The sequence below is a fragment of the Ambystoma mexicanum genome, chromosome 2q (genome assembly GCF_040938575.1).
Source record: "Ambystoma mexicanum isolate Mex_15411 chromosome 2q, UKY_AmexF1_1, whole genome shotgun sequence".
Classification (NCBI taxonomy): Eukaryota; Metazoa; Chordata; class Amphibia; order Caudata; family Ambystomatidae; genus Ambystoma; species Ambystoma mexicanum.
The window spans coordinates 841,304,874-841,325,194 of NC_090924.1; the positions used below are offsets into that span (position 1 = coordinate 841,304,874).

Genomic DNA, 20,321 nt, shown 5'->3' on the forward strand with positions numbered 1-20,321 from the left:
GTCTCGCCAGCCCTCGTTCTCTCTCTGCAGTGGTGGTCAAGAGAAAACCTCTTAAAGAGGAAGAACTTCACCACCCCTGCAGTGGAAGTCACTCTCACGACAGACTCATCTCTCACAGGGTGGGGAGCTCATATGCTTCAGCAGACAGCACACAGAGGTTGGTCTCCTCAAGTAGCGTCCAACCATATAAACTTACTGGAGCTGTTAGCGGTGTTCAAGGCTTTGAAAGCCTTTCAGGTGCAACTGCAAGGGAAGACAGTGCTGATTCTAACGGACAGCACTATAGCTATGTATTACCTGAACAAACAGGGGGGCACTCACTCTCCAGGGCTATCCAAGCTGTCCCAGAACATTTCGATATTGGCTCTCAGACACAAGATGTTTCTGTTGTCCAACATGTTACAGGGGAACTCAATCTTCTAGCAGACATACTCAGCAGAGATTTCCCTCTGCCCGAAAAATACGAATGGCGACAGCACGAAGACATTGTGTCCAACGTCTTCGCAGAATGCGGTTTCCCAGATATCGACCTGTTCGCTACTCAGGAGAACGTCCAATGCCAAGACTACACCTTCAGGTACCCCCAGAACCGATCCAAGGGGAACGGTCTCTGGATAACATGGTCGGGGAAATTTGTCCATGCTTTCCCCTCCCCCCCCCCCCCGACTCCCCTTCTCAACAAGATAGTGCACAAGATGCTCCAGGAACCATTTACCATGATACTGGTGGCCCCCATGTGGGCCCGCCAACCCTGGTTCGCTCACCTGATGGAAATGTCCCTCTCCCCCACCAGTACAACATGTTGTCTCAGGACAGGGGGGAGACCCTACACCCATGCCCACAAACTCTGAACTTAGCAGCCTGGCTCCTGAGATATAGAGTTTGGACACCTGTAACTCCCTCAGAGGTGCATGGACATACTCAGGGAAGCGAGAAAACCAAATACACGTTATTGCTATGCCAGCAAATGGAAACGTTTTGTCATCTGGCACAATTCCAAGGGCGTCAATCCCATCGATTGCTCACCCTCACACATTGTATTGTATCTAACCCACCTGTCGGACTCTGGGTTAGTCTTCAATTCCCTAAAGGTTCATCTGGCTGCTATGTCAGCCTACACCACATCACAACAAAAGATATTGTGGTGGAAAATATTGGTGATTAAAGCCTTTATGAAAGGGGTTAAGAGGATTTATCCTCCCATCTCTCACCCAGCCCATGGATGGGATCTGAATGTGGTTTTGACCAGGCTCATGGGAGCTCCCTTTGAGCCTATGCATAAAGCAAGTCTGAAGGACCTGACTTATAAGACAGCCTTCCTAGTGGCTATCACTTCTATTAGAAGGGTTAGGGAACTACAGGCTCTTTCTTTTCTAGACCCCTTTGTTACAGTCCACACAGATAAGGTAGTTATGCGCACACATCTCAGGTTTGCGCCTAAATTAATCTCAAAGTTCCATGTGAACCAATCAATCGAACTACCCACTTTCTTCCAGAACCCTACTAACATTGCCGAAAGAAGCCTTCACACACTAGACATGCGCAGGGCAGTCATGTTTTACCTGGAAAGAACTAAACCACTAAGGAAGACTAAACAATTTGTTTCAGTGGCAGCTGGTAGAGAAGGGGATCCTGTCTCTAAATCAGCTATCTCAAGGTGGATTGTCAAATGCATCACACTGTTTCTCTCTTGCTAAGATAGAACTGCCCTTCAAGCCTAGAGCACACTCTACTCGAGGCACTGGGGCATCCATAGCATTCATTGCAAATGTTCCTCTTGAGTCCATTTGCAAAGCGGCAACCTGGCGTTCTGTAAACACCTTTACAAAACACTATTGCCTAGACACTCATTCTAGGTCTGATTCTCAGGTGGGACAAGCAGTACTAAGACATCTTTTCTCTACTGTTCCTTCTCACAACCCACCTCCAACTCCGGGTACTGCTTGCTAGTGTAGGTTCCTTTCCCCGTCTTACTATGTGTGAGAGAAAAAATAAAATAGCAGACTTGTTGGGGAAAGGGGCACTGAGACCCGGCTGCAAGAGTTCAAAGGATGGTTTATTTCTCCAGCTAGGAAATGACCCAAAAAACTCTTCCTCCACATTACATCAGTACCAACATTTATATTAGTTAAAGTAACTCTAACAAAAAATACTAAATGGACCTGATTGGCCAGACGGTGTGGTGCTGTAGGTGTGGGTAGCATCTCTTCCTCCTAGTTGGCTGAGTAGCTGACGGACGTCAAACATCTTGTGCTCCATGCAGGTCAGGGTCCGGTCACTGTGGTCACTACCTAAGCTAATATGTTTCATACTAAATAACAAATTTATTTAAAATATTTTATGCTACTTGTCACATTTCTACATAAGTTACACACAATGATCATTGTCAGTACAATTGGGTCATTCGTGGCTTTAATTGAAGGCCTTGACCTTTATTGTGTATGTAAAAGAATCAGGCTATGTTTTGCATCTCTTCTAGGTTTCAAACTCATTAGTACAAGTAAAAACATATATAGTAATAAATAATGCTTAAGGTTAGTAGTGGGTGTGTTGGGTGGGTTTTGCAGCACAGGCGAGGGTCTGGCACTTGAAAGAAATACCTTACAGGGGGTGCAGGGTCAGGATGGCAATAAATTGTTCTAATGAGGGTGGGTGGCTTGCACGTTTGAGGACAAATCGAGCAGAAAGTGCTTAGCACATCCTGATTCACATGCCAGTTTTCAGGCAAACAGTGATCTCAGAGGAAGAAAACTAGCATATTGATTGTTGCAACTTTCTCCAGCTTCAGCGTGAGAATGGAAGCACAGAGCTTTCCTTCGCAGGGGGAGTGCAAGGTTGGGGGCCAGCCAGCTGCCTGCTGTGTGTCTCTCTGTCCTTGGATGCTGCGGTGGAAGGGGAGCTGAGCATTGCTGTACTATCGCAGTGAGGCCCGTTTACCCAAGATGGAATCTTCCCTCTTGGAATTGAAAGTACATAGACAAAACATAACCATTGTGCACTTTCTCTGTAATATTCCTTACTTGTGAATACACTTCATGCTCCCTCACTTCAGAAACAAAACAATCTAATGGACCTCAAATCGTGAAGGACCATGGGTACAGTACACGTTGCACTAGGGATAGTGTTACAAACATGCCCAGTACAGTACACGTTGCACTAGGGATAGTGTTACAAACATGCCCAGTACAGTACACGTTGCACTAGGGATAGTGTTACAAACATGCCCAGTCAACGGTCCTTTTCGAACTTCGGAAACAAGCTATGCAATACTTTGCACCTACCACTAGATGTCGGCCTACGCAAAGCATGTGAATCTAAGCGATAAAAGCATCAGAAATAACATTACGGTAAGTACTGTATGCCATATAGATTCAACTTAAGTTCTTAAAATGCATTCAAATGACTTAAACATCACATTGTGCCATTTTAGGGCACTACCCACGTTTAGTAGCCCTACACAGTAAATGCGTTGTGCACACTAGAAATACCATAGAAATCTCTCTGCTGCCAGCAGCTTTTCTTTAGGCACATATAATAGCAACCGAAAATCCCAAGTGTAAAAAGCTAGGGTGATACAAACGTATCCCCATTGCACTACATTTTTAAGATGCTTTATGCAAGGTAAACAGGTAACAAAATGTAAAAGATAAAAGTGAAACATAGTTTTTCAGTACTGATAGTCTGAAAGACTGGCCAGTTTCCCCATAGCAAATGACCAAAAGGCAGGGGTAAGTGAAGTTGAAGACTTTACTTCCTCTCAAAAGGTCAGGACAGGTTCAAAAACAAAGCTGTAATATTGGGGGTCCATAGAAACTATGGATGGAAAGGTGCCAAAAGAGAAGGCCTTCCTAACGGACTCCACCAGCAAATCTAAGAACCAGTGGGGTGGTTTCTAGTGGAATCAGATTAAGGGGGGGGGCAAGCTTGCATGCCGGTTTTCACCAGCCCCCCCCCCCCCCAACCATAGGGTTGTTCCGGCACAAAGTAGTCTCTCTACCCATCCCTTGCTTGGTTGTAGGCAGTGGAGTTCTGGCCCAGGATCCCCACTGTGCTTCCCCTAGAGTGTTGGGATTGGGAGAGGACCTATACTCTTCTGAAATTACCAGAAAGATGCATCTTCACTACTTCAACATGTTACTCACCTATTGGCTTTGACAATAAAGGTTTTCTCACTTTAGAAACCTCAGTCCCTGCAAACGGTACCTTCTTGCGACTTGGGACTCCTAAGAGTACTACGCTTACTCACCTTAGCAGGGAAGTACTAAAGTGTTGTGGGTCTTATTTTATAATGCAGTGTAAACTGTTTCTAGTGCTTTTCTTGATTTAGTATTGCTTTAATTGTTTTTCACTAACTTTTCTAATTACAGTTTTTGTTTCATCTCCCAATCACTTCTCACTGTTTTAAAAGTAAAGTATGGGGATCTCTTGTGAGATCACCATCTGTAAATGTGCACGTTTATAATATTGGTTTTGTAGTACATTTCTTAGTGTGTTAAGGCCGAATAAATAGTGTTTGTTTATTTGTATACATATTGTCCAATTGGATTTGAGTGCTCAGTGTGTCCCGTACCACTCCACAATCCCCATATCGCCTACTTGAAGTCTAAGCCTTACTGCACAGCTACACTACATTGGTTGAGTTTGGCTAGATCTAAATGCCTTTTCCCTGTTGACTAAAATAGGGTGGCCTATATGAGGAACCAGCAGGTGTCTCACCCACTAGTCGCCGGAGATCTGTCATTCTGATATCCAGGACACAGCCATCGCTTTTGGATCCAGTTCCTGGGGGTGGTCCAGTGCAGGAGGATCCCCTGGGTGAGGGGCCTTCAGGGAGTGGGAATGGGACACCGGATGGTGAGCCACGGTATCCCCTTCCCTGTACCAGCTAGGATACTTGGGAACACAACCCCAACCCAACTCCCCTTTCACAACACAAACACTTTCTCACGGATAGCCCGCTTTGAGAGAAAACAGACTAACACCCGAGCCGTATACCTGACGTATGGTCAGGCCGGGTCAGGCAATTACTGACCATCACGTACACCTGACTTCCATTACACTTCCCTACACGGATAAGCAGCGGTCTGTGTTGAAGCCAAGGTTGCAAGCAGCAACATAGTATGGCGAGCGCTGGTACGAACATTGAGTGAAACGCGTGTGGTAACCAACGTGAGTAAAGTTGGACTACAGATGAGTGATTGTACTTTGAAGCTAAAATATATGATACCTTTGACAGAGTGGTCCAAAACCACATGCATGCTCAATCGAAGGTCTCTGTAAGGTGTCCATCTGAGAGTTAACAAAAGTGAAAGAGTGGCAAAGGATTGTCAATCGAAGTGGTCCTGCAACAGGTCAAGCAAAATCCTGTGCACAATCGAAAGTCTTCGATATTGATACAGTAAAGAAAGTTGATGGCAAAGTAGATACATTGGTCCGAGGACGACAGAGGGAGACTGATTGAAGATTTTGTGTTAGAGCGGATTTGAGCCCGGCCGGGGTGAACCGTGAGTCACTTGAGAAAAGTGTGCGTAGGAGAATCCTGAAAGTAAAGGAACTTTGTTTGTTGCATCAGGCCCGATCAAGGAAGAGACTTTTTGAACAACAAAGAGACTTTGGTATAGAAGACCGTGATGGAGTTTTGAACTGCACCCTCGTGCTATAGAAGCCAGACACTGTGCTCTAGTGTGCCGCTTTATCCCGTGCTGAAAACGTGGGGAAGGAAAGCCAGCGGCTTGAATATCATGACAAATCATTTCTTGAACACTTTTCTTTTGCATAACATTGTTTTCCACACTATTTGTATTTAGAGGTAAGGATTGGCTTATTGGTATAGGCCCTTTTATTTTGACAAGACACCACTAGGACTATGTTATTATTTGATAGTCGTAGCTTGCTCCCATCTTGAGAGTTAGGATTAGACAGGCGTTTTTTAAACCTAGTTAAGGTTCAATAAACACCCTTGAACTGTGGTCACTTTTGTCTGTCTTACTGTTGATGCCATGCCTTTCTTAACAGCTATCAGAATCCTCCTTCAGGGCTTGTTTTGAAAATCCATCCCAACACCTTACTAGCTAGTTGATCAGTGTCTTTTACATTTTATTTATTTGAACTGCTTTGCTGTGTTTAATTATAAAGTGTAGGTAGTCTCACTTTTAGACTACCAGCTGTGTACTGTGACTTGGTCTGAGGCGTTACCTGTTTAGGGGCATAGGGAGGTCTACCAGGGTTTTTTATTAGAGAAATTCCTACCCCAGAGGTGGAGTGATGGAGTTAGGAGGGCTCTGGTCTCAGCCCTCCTACCCCGTTTGTTCCTTGTCGCATGTACCAGGGACCATTATCACTCGACACTTCCTGTACTTCGGACCAGAATTCTATTTCTACTCTGATGAATCCAGGGAATTTGTCCCTTCTCTCCAAGGGGGAGCCACCTCCCTTGGGACTAGGGAGGTAGCGAGCATGCTATGCAAGACCCTCCCTAGGGCTCGTAGCATGCAGGATCCCTCTGCGGTGTGACTCCCCCTCTAGGAATGACCAACCCAGGATGGTATCCCACCTCCCTTTGCCTATACAACCTCAATGTTTATTATGGGCTGCATGAATAACCCAGTTATAACGGGACATGGTCATTTGAAGGTAGATGGCTTGGTGACTGATCTCTGCTCGCTTCCATCTCCTCTCCAGTCGGAGAACCAATGGGCTTCATGGTGAAGGAACTTTAACTTGCTGCGCCGATCCAGGTAACACAAACGTCCCTCCGTTGCAGGGAGGTGACCCACACCACATCCAGGGTGGGCAGGGAATCAAGACCCCGCACCAGCGGCAGCCGCTTTGACGAATGCAGGGACCCTGAAGGAACCAAGGACTGCTGAGGCAGGAAGCGAGCCGACACAACATAACATCACTGAACCACGAGGTCCTTGTAGAGATGACCAGACACTGAGAAGATATGCGCATAGACAGACGCAGAGCCACAAAACCACCAGGGACCACGATCCAGATACCGGCAAAACCCCACCTCACCCTCCAAGCAGCAGGAAAGATGGTACGTGGCTGCGAAGAGGGGCTAGCTGAAGACGGTGCGGCCAGTGATATCCGGCGCAGAAGTAGTCCCCCGCGGTCTGAGAGAAGCAAAACCCCCTCCAGGGAGTGAAGGAACACTGATATCCAAGGCAGAAGAAGCCAGAGCTTCTGGGCTTAGAGGAGAAACAAACCCTCCAGGGCGTGAACAAGTACCAATATCAAGGGCGGGAGAAGCCACAAGCCCGAAGAGGGCTGAGTGAAGCAAAACCCCTCCAGGGAGGGAACGAAAACCGATCTCCAGGGCAAAAGAAGCCCAAGCCCAAAGCAGGCTTAGAGAAGTCAGGGATGAAGGCACTAGGGGCCCACAGGGAGCTGGAAGGTGCAGGAACCCTAAATAGGTTAAAATAACGATGATGCCAAAGGCTGAGGAAGCCCAACATGCACACAAACCTGAGCAATACCAGAATCGCCAGGGGGACAGAAAGAGGGCCAACGCCAAGCCCATAAGAAACCCACGGTACTGCGTGCTAAGGAGATCCCAAGCCTATCAGAGTAACACAGGGGAACAGTACAAAGCAGGAATGTTATGGTGCTTGGACATTGCGACCCAATGAGGTCTTCGTAATATATTCCGAAAGAAGGTACAAGTTGTTGACTAACTGAACTGACACATTTCTTTTGGGTTTTCCCGAAGTTCTTTTGATTGTTTGTACTCAGCAGGGAGCTGGGGTAGACTTTGGACATCATCTCTAGGGGCAGATGAGGCGGGGAGGCCGGAAATCACCTATCACCAGACTTAAAAAGGCGAGTAATCCTGAAACTAAGCAAATTTAGCTAATTCGGTCAGTATTTTCTTCTTCTTTCTTTCTATCATAGGCAGTGCGGAAATAGGTTGGATAGGGTCTGGACAGAGGACAGTATTGAGCTGTGTAAAGACATCTTGACAAGCACCATTTTGTTATTTTGTTGAGTAGGGTCTTCATTTTAGACATTAGATATTAGACTAGGTTTTTCTTTGTTTAATAAAAGTATTCTGAACTGCAATGTTTTCTTGTCCATCTCCAATGTCCGACATACCACAATTCTAACAGGACTTACCCAACCCAGAAGGACGTGCAGAGAAGGGGACACTCCACTCTCTGGAATGAAACCACCAGCTCTTCTGAGGGAGAACAAAACGTCTATACCGGTACTCGCAGTATCTCCGCCACAAAGAGACAGCATTATGCACGAGAAGGGGGCTACTAAGAATTTGTTTTGAACTTTACCCTGCGTGGAACAACCCAAAGGGCAACCAGAAAGGTAGATTGTCCCAGGAAAACAGCAGATCAAGCAAACTAATTGTATTGTACTCCCAATTTGACCATTATTAGTCTCAATGCGCTGTTATTGGGAACCCCCTCGGAGTACTGAAGTCCTGAGTGTTGGAGGTCATGGGGCACGATTAGGATGCGTGTATTATATGTACTTTGCCGCCATTGATGGTGCTTTGTTGTTGGGGCACCTGCTCTGGTATTTGGCTTCTTCTGTTGGTTATTGCGGGTGTGATAGAAACAGTTAGCAGCAGCGACAGTCTATGCTCCAAATAATTGCTACAGGAGGCGCACGGGTTGCACTTCCAGATTCTTCTATTGCGAAGGGTAAGACTAGGAAAGCCAGGTGTAATAAAAACCCCATGAGAATCGGACCTGGTGAGGTCAGGTGGAGTGGAGTGGAGGCGGCCTGAGAGACCAGGACTGCAGAGCAGAGCAATTCAGCGATTGTGGTGGAGATAGTCACAGTTGAGGTGTTTGTGAGTGTGTGCTACATGATTGAAAGAGTGTGTTTGTTTGCTGGAGAGTGTGAAGAGTGGTAGGTATAGTAGGGTAAATGTAATTGAATATGTGAGTGAGCAAGGAGTGTGTTAAGTAAAAGTGAATGAAAGAGGGAGAAGAGAGGGTAGAGAAGGGGTGAGTGGAGGGAGCGAGGGGAGGGAATGCAGGTGGAAACGGGTGGTAGAGAGGCGAGGGCAGGGGTGAGGAAAGAAGAGCAGAGAGTGGGCGACAGATGGACAGAAGATCATGTGGGAAGACTATCGGAGGGAGAGGAAGTAGAACAGAGACAACAGCAAGATAAAGGAATGGAGGGAAAGGGAACAAATCTACGTTTTAAAACCAAATCCCAAAAGCTTGAATTACAAAATTGCGAAGCCCACTTAATCACATAAAAAAAATGTATTTGACCGTGTTACATAGCAGTCAAAACAGCTTTTTAACACATTCTTAAAATGAGATAAACAAGAAGTCCAATGATCAAGGGAATAAAGAAAGGGGAAAGAAAAAGACAACCTCCTACCTGAAGAGCCATTTTAGGCACTCCCTAGCTCCCTAGGAGAAGCCCCTACAGTTACCTAAAAACCAGTCCTGAAAGCAAGCTTTAAGAAATAAAGTTCTCCAACATACAGCTATTTTTTTTCCAAAATATGGTGAAGAATATAATACAGGGTTTGTTCTGTGAAGGATTCCAGTTAGGCGTCACACGCCAGACCAGGGCCTTCGGCCTTAGCCTTAGACAGCAGAAGCCGATACAATACAATAAATAACATGAGGTACCAGGTTACAGGGGTCCGCGACAGTGGGGGCAACAAAGGTTACAAACTGGACCTGGTTACAGATTGGCCCGCAGCTATAGAAAACACAAAATTGTCAGGGTGAAATAATTTGCTGAGGGCAAGTAGCAGGCTATTTTTGTGTTGTGAACAGCTCCTTCACCTTGGCTCTGAATGACCAGAACGAAGCGTCGGCTCTGATTGCCATGGGAAGTGTGTTCCAGCATTTCGCTGCTAACACAGGGAAGCTAGCTCCCCTGCCATTTTCAGGTTGAATTTCGGAATGTTTAGTTGGTGCAGATATGGGGTTCTGGTCGGTCTGGTCGAGCTTTGTCTGGTGAATTTATCTGATAAGTATCGTGGGGCTGTCAGAGAGAGGCATTTGTGTGTGATGGCAAGTGAGCATAATTTGATTCTGTCACAGATGAGGGAGCCAGTGATCCTCCTTTCTGAAGGTGGACATGTGAGCCTTGCGGGGGAGGTTGAGGGCACATCTGAGGGCATTGTTCTGTAGTCTGTTCAGGTTGTGATTTGTGTAGCCTAAGAAGAGTGAATTGCAATAAACCAATCTAGACATTATCAGAGCCCTAGCCAATGTGAGGCGGTTGGTAGATAAGAATGGTTTGCAGGCATTGATAAGTTTGTTAGTATAGGCCGTGGATGAGATAGTAATGTCGATTTGTTTTTTGAGCGAGAGTGTGGAGTTGAGATACACACCCAACGTTATAACTTCTTTCGAGACTTTTATGATGTTGCCATCAATGGTGAAGGACTGATATCTGGAGTCGAGTTTAAGACGGTCCTGGGAGCCGACAATCAGCTGTTCAGTGTTATCGTCATTTAAACAGAGGCTATGAGTAGCCATCCAAGCTTGGATTTCAAGGTAGATTTCATTTAATTTTACAACATCTTTCTCATAGTTCCCAGTGAGCGTGATGAGGACCTGGGTGTCGTCAGCATAGTTTGTATATGTGACACGCTTTGCTTGCTAAAGATGTTGTAAAGCGTAGGGGGAAGTACAAGATCCTTGGGGGACTCCACATTGGATTGGGACGGGTTCAGCCGCAGCAGAGGGGGGGGGGGAGCGAAGACTCTGGTCGTTCTGTCGGACAGGAAGGACCAAATCCAATTGGTGGCATTCTGGTAGAATGCGGCAGCCGAGGAGAGGTTTGGTCAGAATTTGGTGGTCGACTAAATCGAAGGCTGCGGACAGATCCAACAAGAGCAAGATGGCCAGATTGCCCTTACCTTTAGCTTGATCCATTTGGATTTTAGGTCCAAGAGGGCTGTTTCGGTCCCATGCCTGGGTCTAAAGCCAGATTGTCGCAGGCCTAAAAGGGTATTGTCTTCCAAATGTTGCTGTATTTGGAGGTATGACACTCTGTTTAGTATTTTCAAGAGAAAGGGGACAGTTGGCATTGGCCTATAGTTGGTCGGTGTATTAGGGTCTAGGTTGGGTTTTTTGAGAAGAGGTAGGACCCATGCCTCTTTAAGGTTGTTGGGGAAAGATGAGTTTTTAAATGAGATGATCAAAGTGGTGATGAAAGGTGCTAGGTCTTTAGCGCCATCCTTGATGACTGAGGCAGGGCACAGGTCACCTTGACAGTTAAAAGGTTTTAGGCTAGCATATGTTATATGTGTGGTTAAATAATGAGGTACATACGTTTTATCACAGTATCAGAGATGTAATATCACCAGCAACTATAAAGCAATGTATCACAAAAGGCATACAGTTCAAAAGCAATTTGAAAGTGAGAACCCCAGTGCAGTCAAAATTACACGTGTGAAAGTTGCATTTTCACCTTTTTCCCGTTTTAAATGTCAAAAACGTATTTTTTTTTAAACTGGTGAAATACACAGAATCGGAAAGCAGTTCTTAGGCTGGGGAACAGATGCACATTATAGGGACAATATAGAAGTGAAAGGGTGACTATAGCTCAATAATGGGATGAGATTTTCAAGGTGAAAAATTTGGTTTTTGGTAAAATAAAGCAGTTAAAAAAGAGAAAATCGGTTTGGAAAGAAAGGCAAGTTTTACTTAAACTACATTATCAAGACTATATTGTTAAAGAAAGACACAGTATGCTCCAAGGTTGATTCGCGACGTCAACCTTTTGACCCCGTGTTCAACTTTGTGGGAATTAATTTGATTATTCAAAATATGGGACTTATCTATGCAAGACAGAAATTAATAGAAAAGTGGTGCTAATGCTGGGAGATGAAGAACAGGGTGCACAGAGAATTCTAACAGTCTAGTTAGCAAGGTAGGAATAGGATTACTTAGAAAATAGGACAAAGACCACGTACCAAGATGGGGTAGATTATGTGTGGCTATGCGAGGGGGAAGAAAAACACTCTCAATCGCGCTTGAACTCAAAAGGTTCTGGTCACAACAAGGCGGCTCGCCCGACAGCAAACAGCTGGCCAACTCTTGAGGGAGAGAGACACCGTGTGGAAAATACGGGTGCCTTTAATTTTTTTTTAAAAATGTATTGTACAAAACAATATACAGTACAAAAGCAGCAACATAGAGACAGACATAGGCAGGACGCCGTGGTGCACAGCCTGCAGACAACGCGTTTCGCACTACACTGAGCGCTTGATCACGTGAGGGAGGAAAAATTGGCTAGTACAAATACACATGAGTAAAGCAGTCCTTTTACTATGTCGGTGACTTCGATAGACCATGGCTGTGTAAGGAAATGCGGACGGCCATGATGGAAAGGGGTAAAAATTGCATGGAGAGATATAGTACAGATGGTACAAGTACTGAAATATACCCTCATCGGATTTAGAAATGAGGAATAAAGCTGCAGACTAAGTGCATAGTGCATTCACAGTCTGTACATGTGTAACAGTGCAGCAACAGGTTTATAATAGAGCAAAATCTATATGGAGTTAAATCAACAGCCCCAGCAAAATACCAAATGTAAAATAAATATACGTAATCATTGAAAAGGGCTTTTAAATATATCATCCAATATAACAAACAATCCATAAATTGCAATGTACATGCACATAGTAAAAAACAATATCCCGTATTGACAATTAGTTGGTAAGACAATGACAATCATACGATATAAAAACCATCAAAGCATAAGAGAGGCATGACCGAGACCATAACAAGTATGTACCCAATGGAGTGCGGATACTGACAAGACAACCCAATTATACACACAAAATGTTAGATGTAAGAGTTACAATAGGGCTGTGGAATAAGACCAAAAAAGGACACAGATCTAAAATGCTACAGTAAAACCGCACAGGTGATAATAAAGCTCGGGCACACCTCAACATGAACGGGAAATAATAATAATACACCCATAATCGAACATTAGAGACCCAGCCTAGGTCACTGCTATAATAGTAAATGAGGGCGTATGTTATGTGTTATATAAAGTGCAAGTACAGGAAAAGTTCCTAGATAAAGTGCATAGATAGCAGCAGGACAACAATGTGTCAATCAAGCCTCATAGTGGCAACGCTATACTAAAGTGCAAGTGCATAAGCAGCAGGAACATTCCTAATGGTAAAATGCCACAGTTGGAAATGACAGTAAACACATAACATTCAAGGCCCGAGGATGACATGGCATAATTGGATCAAAAGCTAGCAGGACCATTTGTCAAAAAACAGTGAAAAAGAACAATAAGCAAAAAAGCCACAGACGTGAAGGGACCGCATATAAACCTCAACGTAGGATAAGAATGTAATGTGCGCCACTCCCCATAGATTGCAAAGTACACAGCTAAATCAAAGAATAGAGCAAAATTGGATAAGAGGATGAAAAATAAAATAGTCATCCCAGAACTAAAGAAACCATGCAGGAACACAAGGTAGAAGTCCAAATGGACATACAAATCAAGGAACGAGAAACCACAGAGAAAGAAAACACGATCAAAGTGGCAAATTATGTGTATACAGAAAACAAAAAGTCAAGTGCCTAGGAAAGTGTACACCTCCTCATCTACATTGTGACCCTTCGGAAACTTGGTGTCGAAATCCAGAATGAATCTGGTTTCGAGTTGTCTCAATTTCAAGATACGGTCAACTCCCCTGGGGTGAGCAGGCACATGAGCCACTGCGAAGAAAGTTAACCGTTTCAAATCATTGTCATGTTCTAGTTTGAAGTGTTTGGCCATAGGGTACGCTGGATCAGAATTCTTGATGGCTCTGAGATGTTGTAAAATTCTGAGTTTCAGTTTACACGTCGTACCATCTGAAGCAAGGGCATGAGAGAACATACACGACAAAAGTGGTGTCACAATTGATAGAGAATTTTATCTTCTGCTGACTTTTCGTGACAGGATGTACAAATGATTTCTGTACAGTGGCATGTGCACAGGCTTCGCACTTCACGCATTTGGTGAATCCCATGGGAGAAGCTGAGAGCCAGGTAGCAGAGGACAGATTTTTGCCACCTGGAAAATAAGAAGCTGGACACAAGTTCCTCTCTCAAGGAGGGCACACGTTTATACGTCATGGTAGGACGGTTGGCCAGAATAGGCCCGAGATCATTGTCTAAAGTAAGAACACGCCAGTGTTTTTCAACAATTTTCCGAATGTTATTGGAGGCAGTGTCGAACGAGATAATGAGTCTGGGTTCATCATTAGTGACAGTTTTGGAATTGATGTCATACAGTAGTTTGTCTCTCGACATTCCACGTGCTCGGATATAGACCATTTCAATAGTTCTCTTGTCATACCCTTGTTTCAAAAAGTCCCTAGCTGTCAATGCACAGTGATGATCAAACCAGGCAATATTAGCACAGTTGCTGCGATACCGGATGAATTCACCATATGGAATGGATTTTTTGCATGATACAGGGTGACAGCTGTTAGCATGAAGAGGCAAACCAGTGTTTATGGGTTTCTTATGGAGTACCGTGTGAATACCTGAACTGTCCAGCATAACAATGGCATCCAGATAAATAATCTCAGACCGACTCTGTAAAGCTGAGATTGGCATGATTGCCATTAATGCGTCTGACAAAAGATAACCAATTGTTTTCCGTACCCTTACAAATAATAAAAACGTCATCAATGTACCGCCACCAAGAAACAATCTGTGTTGGAAAGCAGGATAATAAGTCAGACAAAAATGTAGCCTCCCACCACCCCATATATAGCATTAATGGTTGGGCAGAACTAAGCTAGACCTACCCCCAAGAACCAGATAGGCCAGTCTGTGATGGTTGCCTCCTCAAGGAGGGGGACTCAGTTTAGGGGGTTGTGTTTTATGATGTGCAAAGCCATCCCACAGTCCTTTTTGCCAAAATCCATTTTAACATAAATCACACATTTACACAGTTGCCGCATTTTTACAAATTGCATAAGCAGATTACATATTTCACACAGAGCATGGCAGTCCAACTATCCAGTTTGTAGGACTTTCTTTTGTCCGTCTAATGTTTTTGTCCTTTTCAGTGAGAAATGTCATACCTCAAATTCTATAACTTTATACATATGTACAAAATATCATAAGGCACGTTAATCTTAAATTTCAAAGTGGCACCATATACTTTTTCCTCGGAATATCCATTTCTCTGCCATTTCTGTCCCTTGTATGCCAGTGAAGGCTACAACGTCTTGAATTAAAGCCACCAGAATTGCATCAAAACTGAAACTTTCGCATTTCTGCGTGGTCCAATTGCAGAGATAAGTCTGTTTTTATTAATGAGCTAGTCTTTTTCACCAAAATGGGGTGACCTTTGTCCTCCACTGGGACCATTTTTTTATTCAGGCTACCACCAAATATCAGTTTAGCCCCTGGCTGCCCTGGAGCTTCCCCAGTTTGAGTGACTGGTGGTTGTCACTTCCAAAAGTCGCACCTAGGTGTTCCAGGTCTATTGTCTCAAGCTGTAAGCCAGACAGAAGTCTGACGAGCGTGTGATATTTCTTTCTCTTGGTCATTTAAAGTTTCAAAAGGCAACAGTTAACATGTAGGTGTCCCAGAAATCCCTTGTGGCTCCTGTTGAGGGAAGCCCCCAACTGTCCCTTGAGCCATAGCAGAACCCAGTTTGGCTAATTTTCCAGTATAGCCAATGCCTTTATTTTAATAGAATCATTCAATAATTATATATTATACTCTATTTTATTTTGTTCTGGGTCAGCAGCAAGCCTGTTGAAATAAAACAACACATATGTTTCCCAGCAAAACCCCCTTTACATTGCTAGGCCAAGACAGGGCCTTCTTTCAACATTACACTTTTAAAACAGGCATTTATCCTTATTTGCAAAAGCGCATTTTAACACATGGTGAAGTCTGCTGGGCTGACCATTTCAAAAGGTTTTCTCTTCCTCCTGGATCTGGTCTGACAGAGCCTGTTATTCAGGGCTAATGCTCTCTTCTGATGGAGCACAATCTGAATATGGATGGGCATGACAGGGCCTCACTGATAAAAGCAGAGTAATGTAGAACAGATGAAAAGAGCATCAGAACGGCATCATTTTAAATGTAAAATATTTCCCTTTTTCAACAGGAAACTTTGTGCTAGCAGCAAAGCAGCGCAGCTTTTCACTTTGCTTCTTTAGTACACACAAGAACACACCCTGGCAGCCTTTCTCAGAGTGCTCCCTGTTCCAACTTGCCCAATGGTGCTTGACAAAACAGTGCAGCCATCATTTTGTAGCTGCAAAACGCAGTTTTGATTCAAGGCAATGGTGCTCAAAGGAGCCTCGCAGCCATTTTGCTGTTAACTGCTGAAGTGCAGCTTGGTTATGGATGGGAATTCTGCTGAGTGGGTCAATGTATCCCACAGTTCCCACCCATTATTAAGTCCCAAAGAGCCTCGCCAAGAAAAGGGTGGCACAGGCCAACTGCAAGAAGGGCTGTTGACCGATGAGCTTCCAGCGCCCCACAATAGATTTTCAAGTGCTTTACGGACTCAAGTTGGCCAGAGCCACACAGTCGACACAAGCGAGAGGACCTGGGGATGTTGGTCCAAGCACCCGTAATTTACAAAGTCTTGACAGTTGGTTTTGAATTTGAGATAATTCCCCACCAGTGTATTGCCCACAAATTGCCCAATGTACTTCAGGGTGGTATACTCGTGAGAGCATGTATTCGGTGAATAGGCAGCTCTTCGACTTCAAAGTCAGTTACACAATGTATTGCTCGCGGTAACAGGCGTGCACAGCAGGTGGGATAGCAACTTTGAATCATTCGGGGCCATCTCAAGGAGGCACCAGGACCCAGAGCCATCCACCAGTATGTGTTGATCGCATTTTGTAATTGGAGCTTTTGGTTGGTTGACCCCCGCTGGGCATTTCATGTATGTGGGGGACACCCCTGCAGCCAATAATACCAAACAAGGGGAACAGAGGACACCTCCGCTCCTTTTGTTCGGTATTGTGTGCTTCAAGCTTTTCTTTCCGGTATTTTGGGGTAAACCCAAAGGGAACACAACTGGGGTGGGTGGGGAGGCTGAAACAGAACGTCTAATATCGGCACACTTCTACCATCACTTCCTATTTAGAACGCTGGGGGAAGTGTTAGATCAGGCCACCCCTACAAAATCCCTGGAGGTAGCTCGAAATATGCTTTTTCCTTCAGGCCCTCAATGTAGTCAGAATATTAGACATTAGGTGTTATTGCTCATTAGCATCTAACGTAGGGCACAGGGACGCCTAGGTTAGTGATACGGGACACCCTGGGAGATCAAGATGGAGGGCCCTTAGAGAGCCACAATTCAGTCTACTGCCATCAAACTATTGTATTACTTGCACTATCTGAATCTCTTTTGGTCATCTGTGACTGTACATAATATGTTTATATAATTGTGGTTTGGGGACATATGCTTTTCTTAAACTGTACCTGCTTAAAGTCCTAATAAATTAGTATATTTTTGCTCTTGTGTGGACTCTAATATTTGATTGCTTTGTGTGTGTGTGGTTATCAGTCTTTATACCCGTCCCCCTCCCCTCCTGAATTCTGCCTTTTTCCTCAGCCTACTTTTCTTTGCTAGTTTGACTAGACTAAATGTAAAATACCGGGTTTACTAACTAGGTTGGTTCTGAAAATCCATCTCAACAGATACTGAACTTCAGATGAAATAACCATACTCCTGGGTATAAGGACATTACAAATGTAAAATTGCAAGATAATTCCTTCAGTATGAGGTCTATTGTACGATTGAAGTAATTGTCTAACCTGGCCTTCACAGGGGAATCTGTGCCAATTGAAGAACAGTTTGACAAGGAAAAAGCCAATTTGGAAGCTCTGGTTGTGGATAATGTGGTAGTTAATGATATTCCAGCAACAACGATTGGTGTTAATTTTACCGATGCTGAGAGAAAAAAGTGTGAAGAAGAGGTTTCTAAGTTATATAAACAACTTGATGACAAGGTATGTACCATTCTTGAATTTTGTCTATTCTGTCCAGTTATATAACCTGGTATATATTATAGTCAGTTACTTAATGGTATCAATTGTTTTCTCTTGAGAATATCTTTAGAAGACTCTCATGATAGAATGTGTTTCACCACATGAATGATTACCAATGTATGCCGTCAATTTAACATCAACATAGTATATCAATTTAGCTTTCATTTCCCCATGTATAAATTCGACAAGCGTTCTGGTGCATCATGTGCAGCCACTTTACAAACCAAATGTTGTCTACCTTTTGCCTTTTCAGATGGCTCTTCCAGATTTCCCATCTATTCACTGACTTACAACGAATTGACTCCATCTTTTCACTTCTTTTGTCTGAAGTCAAATCAGATTCCCATAGTACAGACTACATCTTTATTTATAGCAGTTGTTTTCTAATGCAGCAAGTAGAAATATGTTCTAGCTTTAAGAGGATTAATAATCGGAATTCCCATTACTGGTTAGTATAAAGGAAGTCTAGCTGTATTAAAGAGACAGTAGCAGGCATTATTTTTCAACTTTGTCTACTTTTGTTTCAGCCGCATAAAACATTTAAAACATAATCTACTTTTTCAGTAGTTTTTTAAATGTTTGCTATGCTTGCACTACAACAAATTTTAAACCAATCAGGTCTGTATTAGTCCTTTTTGACCTTGCATTCTGTCATGAGTACTTCTTTTTTAGATGTGTACCAAAAAAACAAACAGGTTATCAACTTCCCAACAGCCGTTGTCCAACGTGACTTTTCGAAAAACAATCTTGCAAACATGGGGGGTTAACGGCGTCAACTGAAGGATTACGTTGATTTTTCCAGAGCCCTCTGGGGAGGGATGTAAAACCATCTAACCTAAAGGCAATACAGGGTTTCCAACCAAAGGAAAGACTCTAATGTGGTAGCTGTAGCACAGCAGTACGGCTTACCTGAATGGAGTAGGTAGGCTGGTAGTTTAGTTCTTCCCAATGGGATAACCCTAGCGAATACGCTACACTGGTATACTGAAAAATATACAATATATTGTAAAATTGCTTGGAGATTATCAATGGGATAGGGAGTTTTCATCGCAGGAGATTCGGTCAAAGCCAAATCCGTCCAAATCTTTCTGCTGAATTTTGCCACAAATATATGTTGGGGCGGGGGGGGACAGTGTGATGGGTAATACTTAAGGTGGGGGTGTTGATGAGGGAATGTGGGGGGGCATCCCCCACATATTTGCAGCCAAATGACTTAAAAGAAATACATTTGATGGATTTGGATTCAACCAAATCTCCTCGATGAAATCACATAAAACCTTAAAAATAAGGACAAATAATTGATTTGGGTTAAAGATAACACATAGGAAGATGGCTTAAGTATACAAACATCCAAGGGGGGGTCATAGAAAGACTTTATACTCTCCGAAGCTAAATGTATGCTTACGTCCTCGTGGTAGTCACAATTCTTATAAGATTAAAGGGCAGCAGGACAAGGGAACACTACACAACAGTAAAACAAATGTACAATGTCATGTTGAGAACCCAAAATGTCACACATGAATTGCCAGAGTAATTACCCTCTCATGTAGTACATAGGATAATAATACAGATGTATACCATATACCACATGTAGCACCAAGCGGGATGAAAAGGGCTTAACATTTGGCCAACAATACCCAGAGTGCCTTAAAAAGTTGGGATTACATTTGTCTTTCAATACCAGACCCCTATGGTCTTATCTCTCCTAGAAATCAATGCTACACAATAACCAATAGTTTTATACAGTAACTCAAAACAGTTTGTAGCGTTGGTGAAAGTTCCCTATGGGACTAAATGGGACAAATCCAATAGGCACTGCTGTGGTGTGACATAATGCCATCTGTATCAGAGTGACAATGTTAAGCCTGTTTTATTTTTACTATGTGAAATGGATGGGATTTTCTCTCAAAAAAAGTGTGCTCTGATAAACATGCTTCATTTTCTAATGCTGCATACTGACAATTATAGTGAACACACATGTAATCTGTTGGGCCTTGTCTACTGGCACACCAGAAGCTGCAACATGATTTGACAACATTGCAACAGCAAACAGTCTGTTGGAATCCAATACATTCCAACTGCCATGGGCTGCCTTTAAAGGTGCTGGCATCCATGTCCAAACTACCTTGCAGATCCTCATTTCTCTGGTTGCAATGCTTTGGCTAGACATAAAATGAAAGCTATGTCGGATTAGATACAGTGACATATGAGGAAATAGTTAAAATTGCAAAAATTATGTAAATTGAAGTAATTTATAGTATCTACTTGTTTTCCATTGTGACCTGCAGCTGCTACCATTTGTGTGTTTGTTTGGCCCTGGGAGTTTCA

General features: G+C 43.6%; 1 protein-coding gene across 2 annotated transcripts in view; it reads left to right on the forward strand.

The window, feature by feature from the left end:
* KIF5B (kinesin family member 5B) overlaps positions 1 to 20,321 on the forward strand; it is a 1,711,571-nt gene that overhangs the window by 800,288 nt on the left and 890,962 nt on the right. For both annotated transcript variants that reach the window (XM_069648059.1, XM_069648058.1), the window contains exon 12: positions 17,773 to 17,954. In XM_069648059.1, coding sequence (XP_069504160.1) covers positions 17,773 to 17,954 — 182 coding nt within the window. The remainder of the gene's footprint in view (positions 1 to 17,772; positions 17,955 to 20,321) is intronic.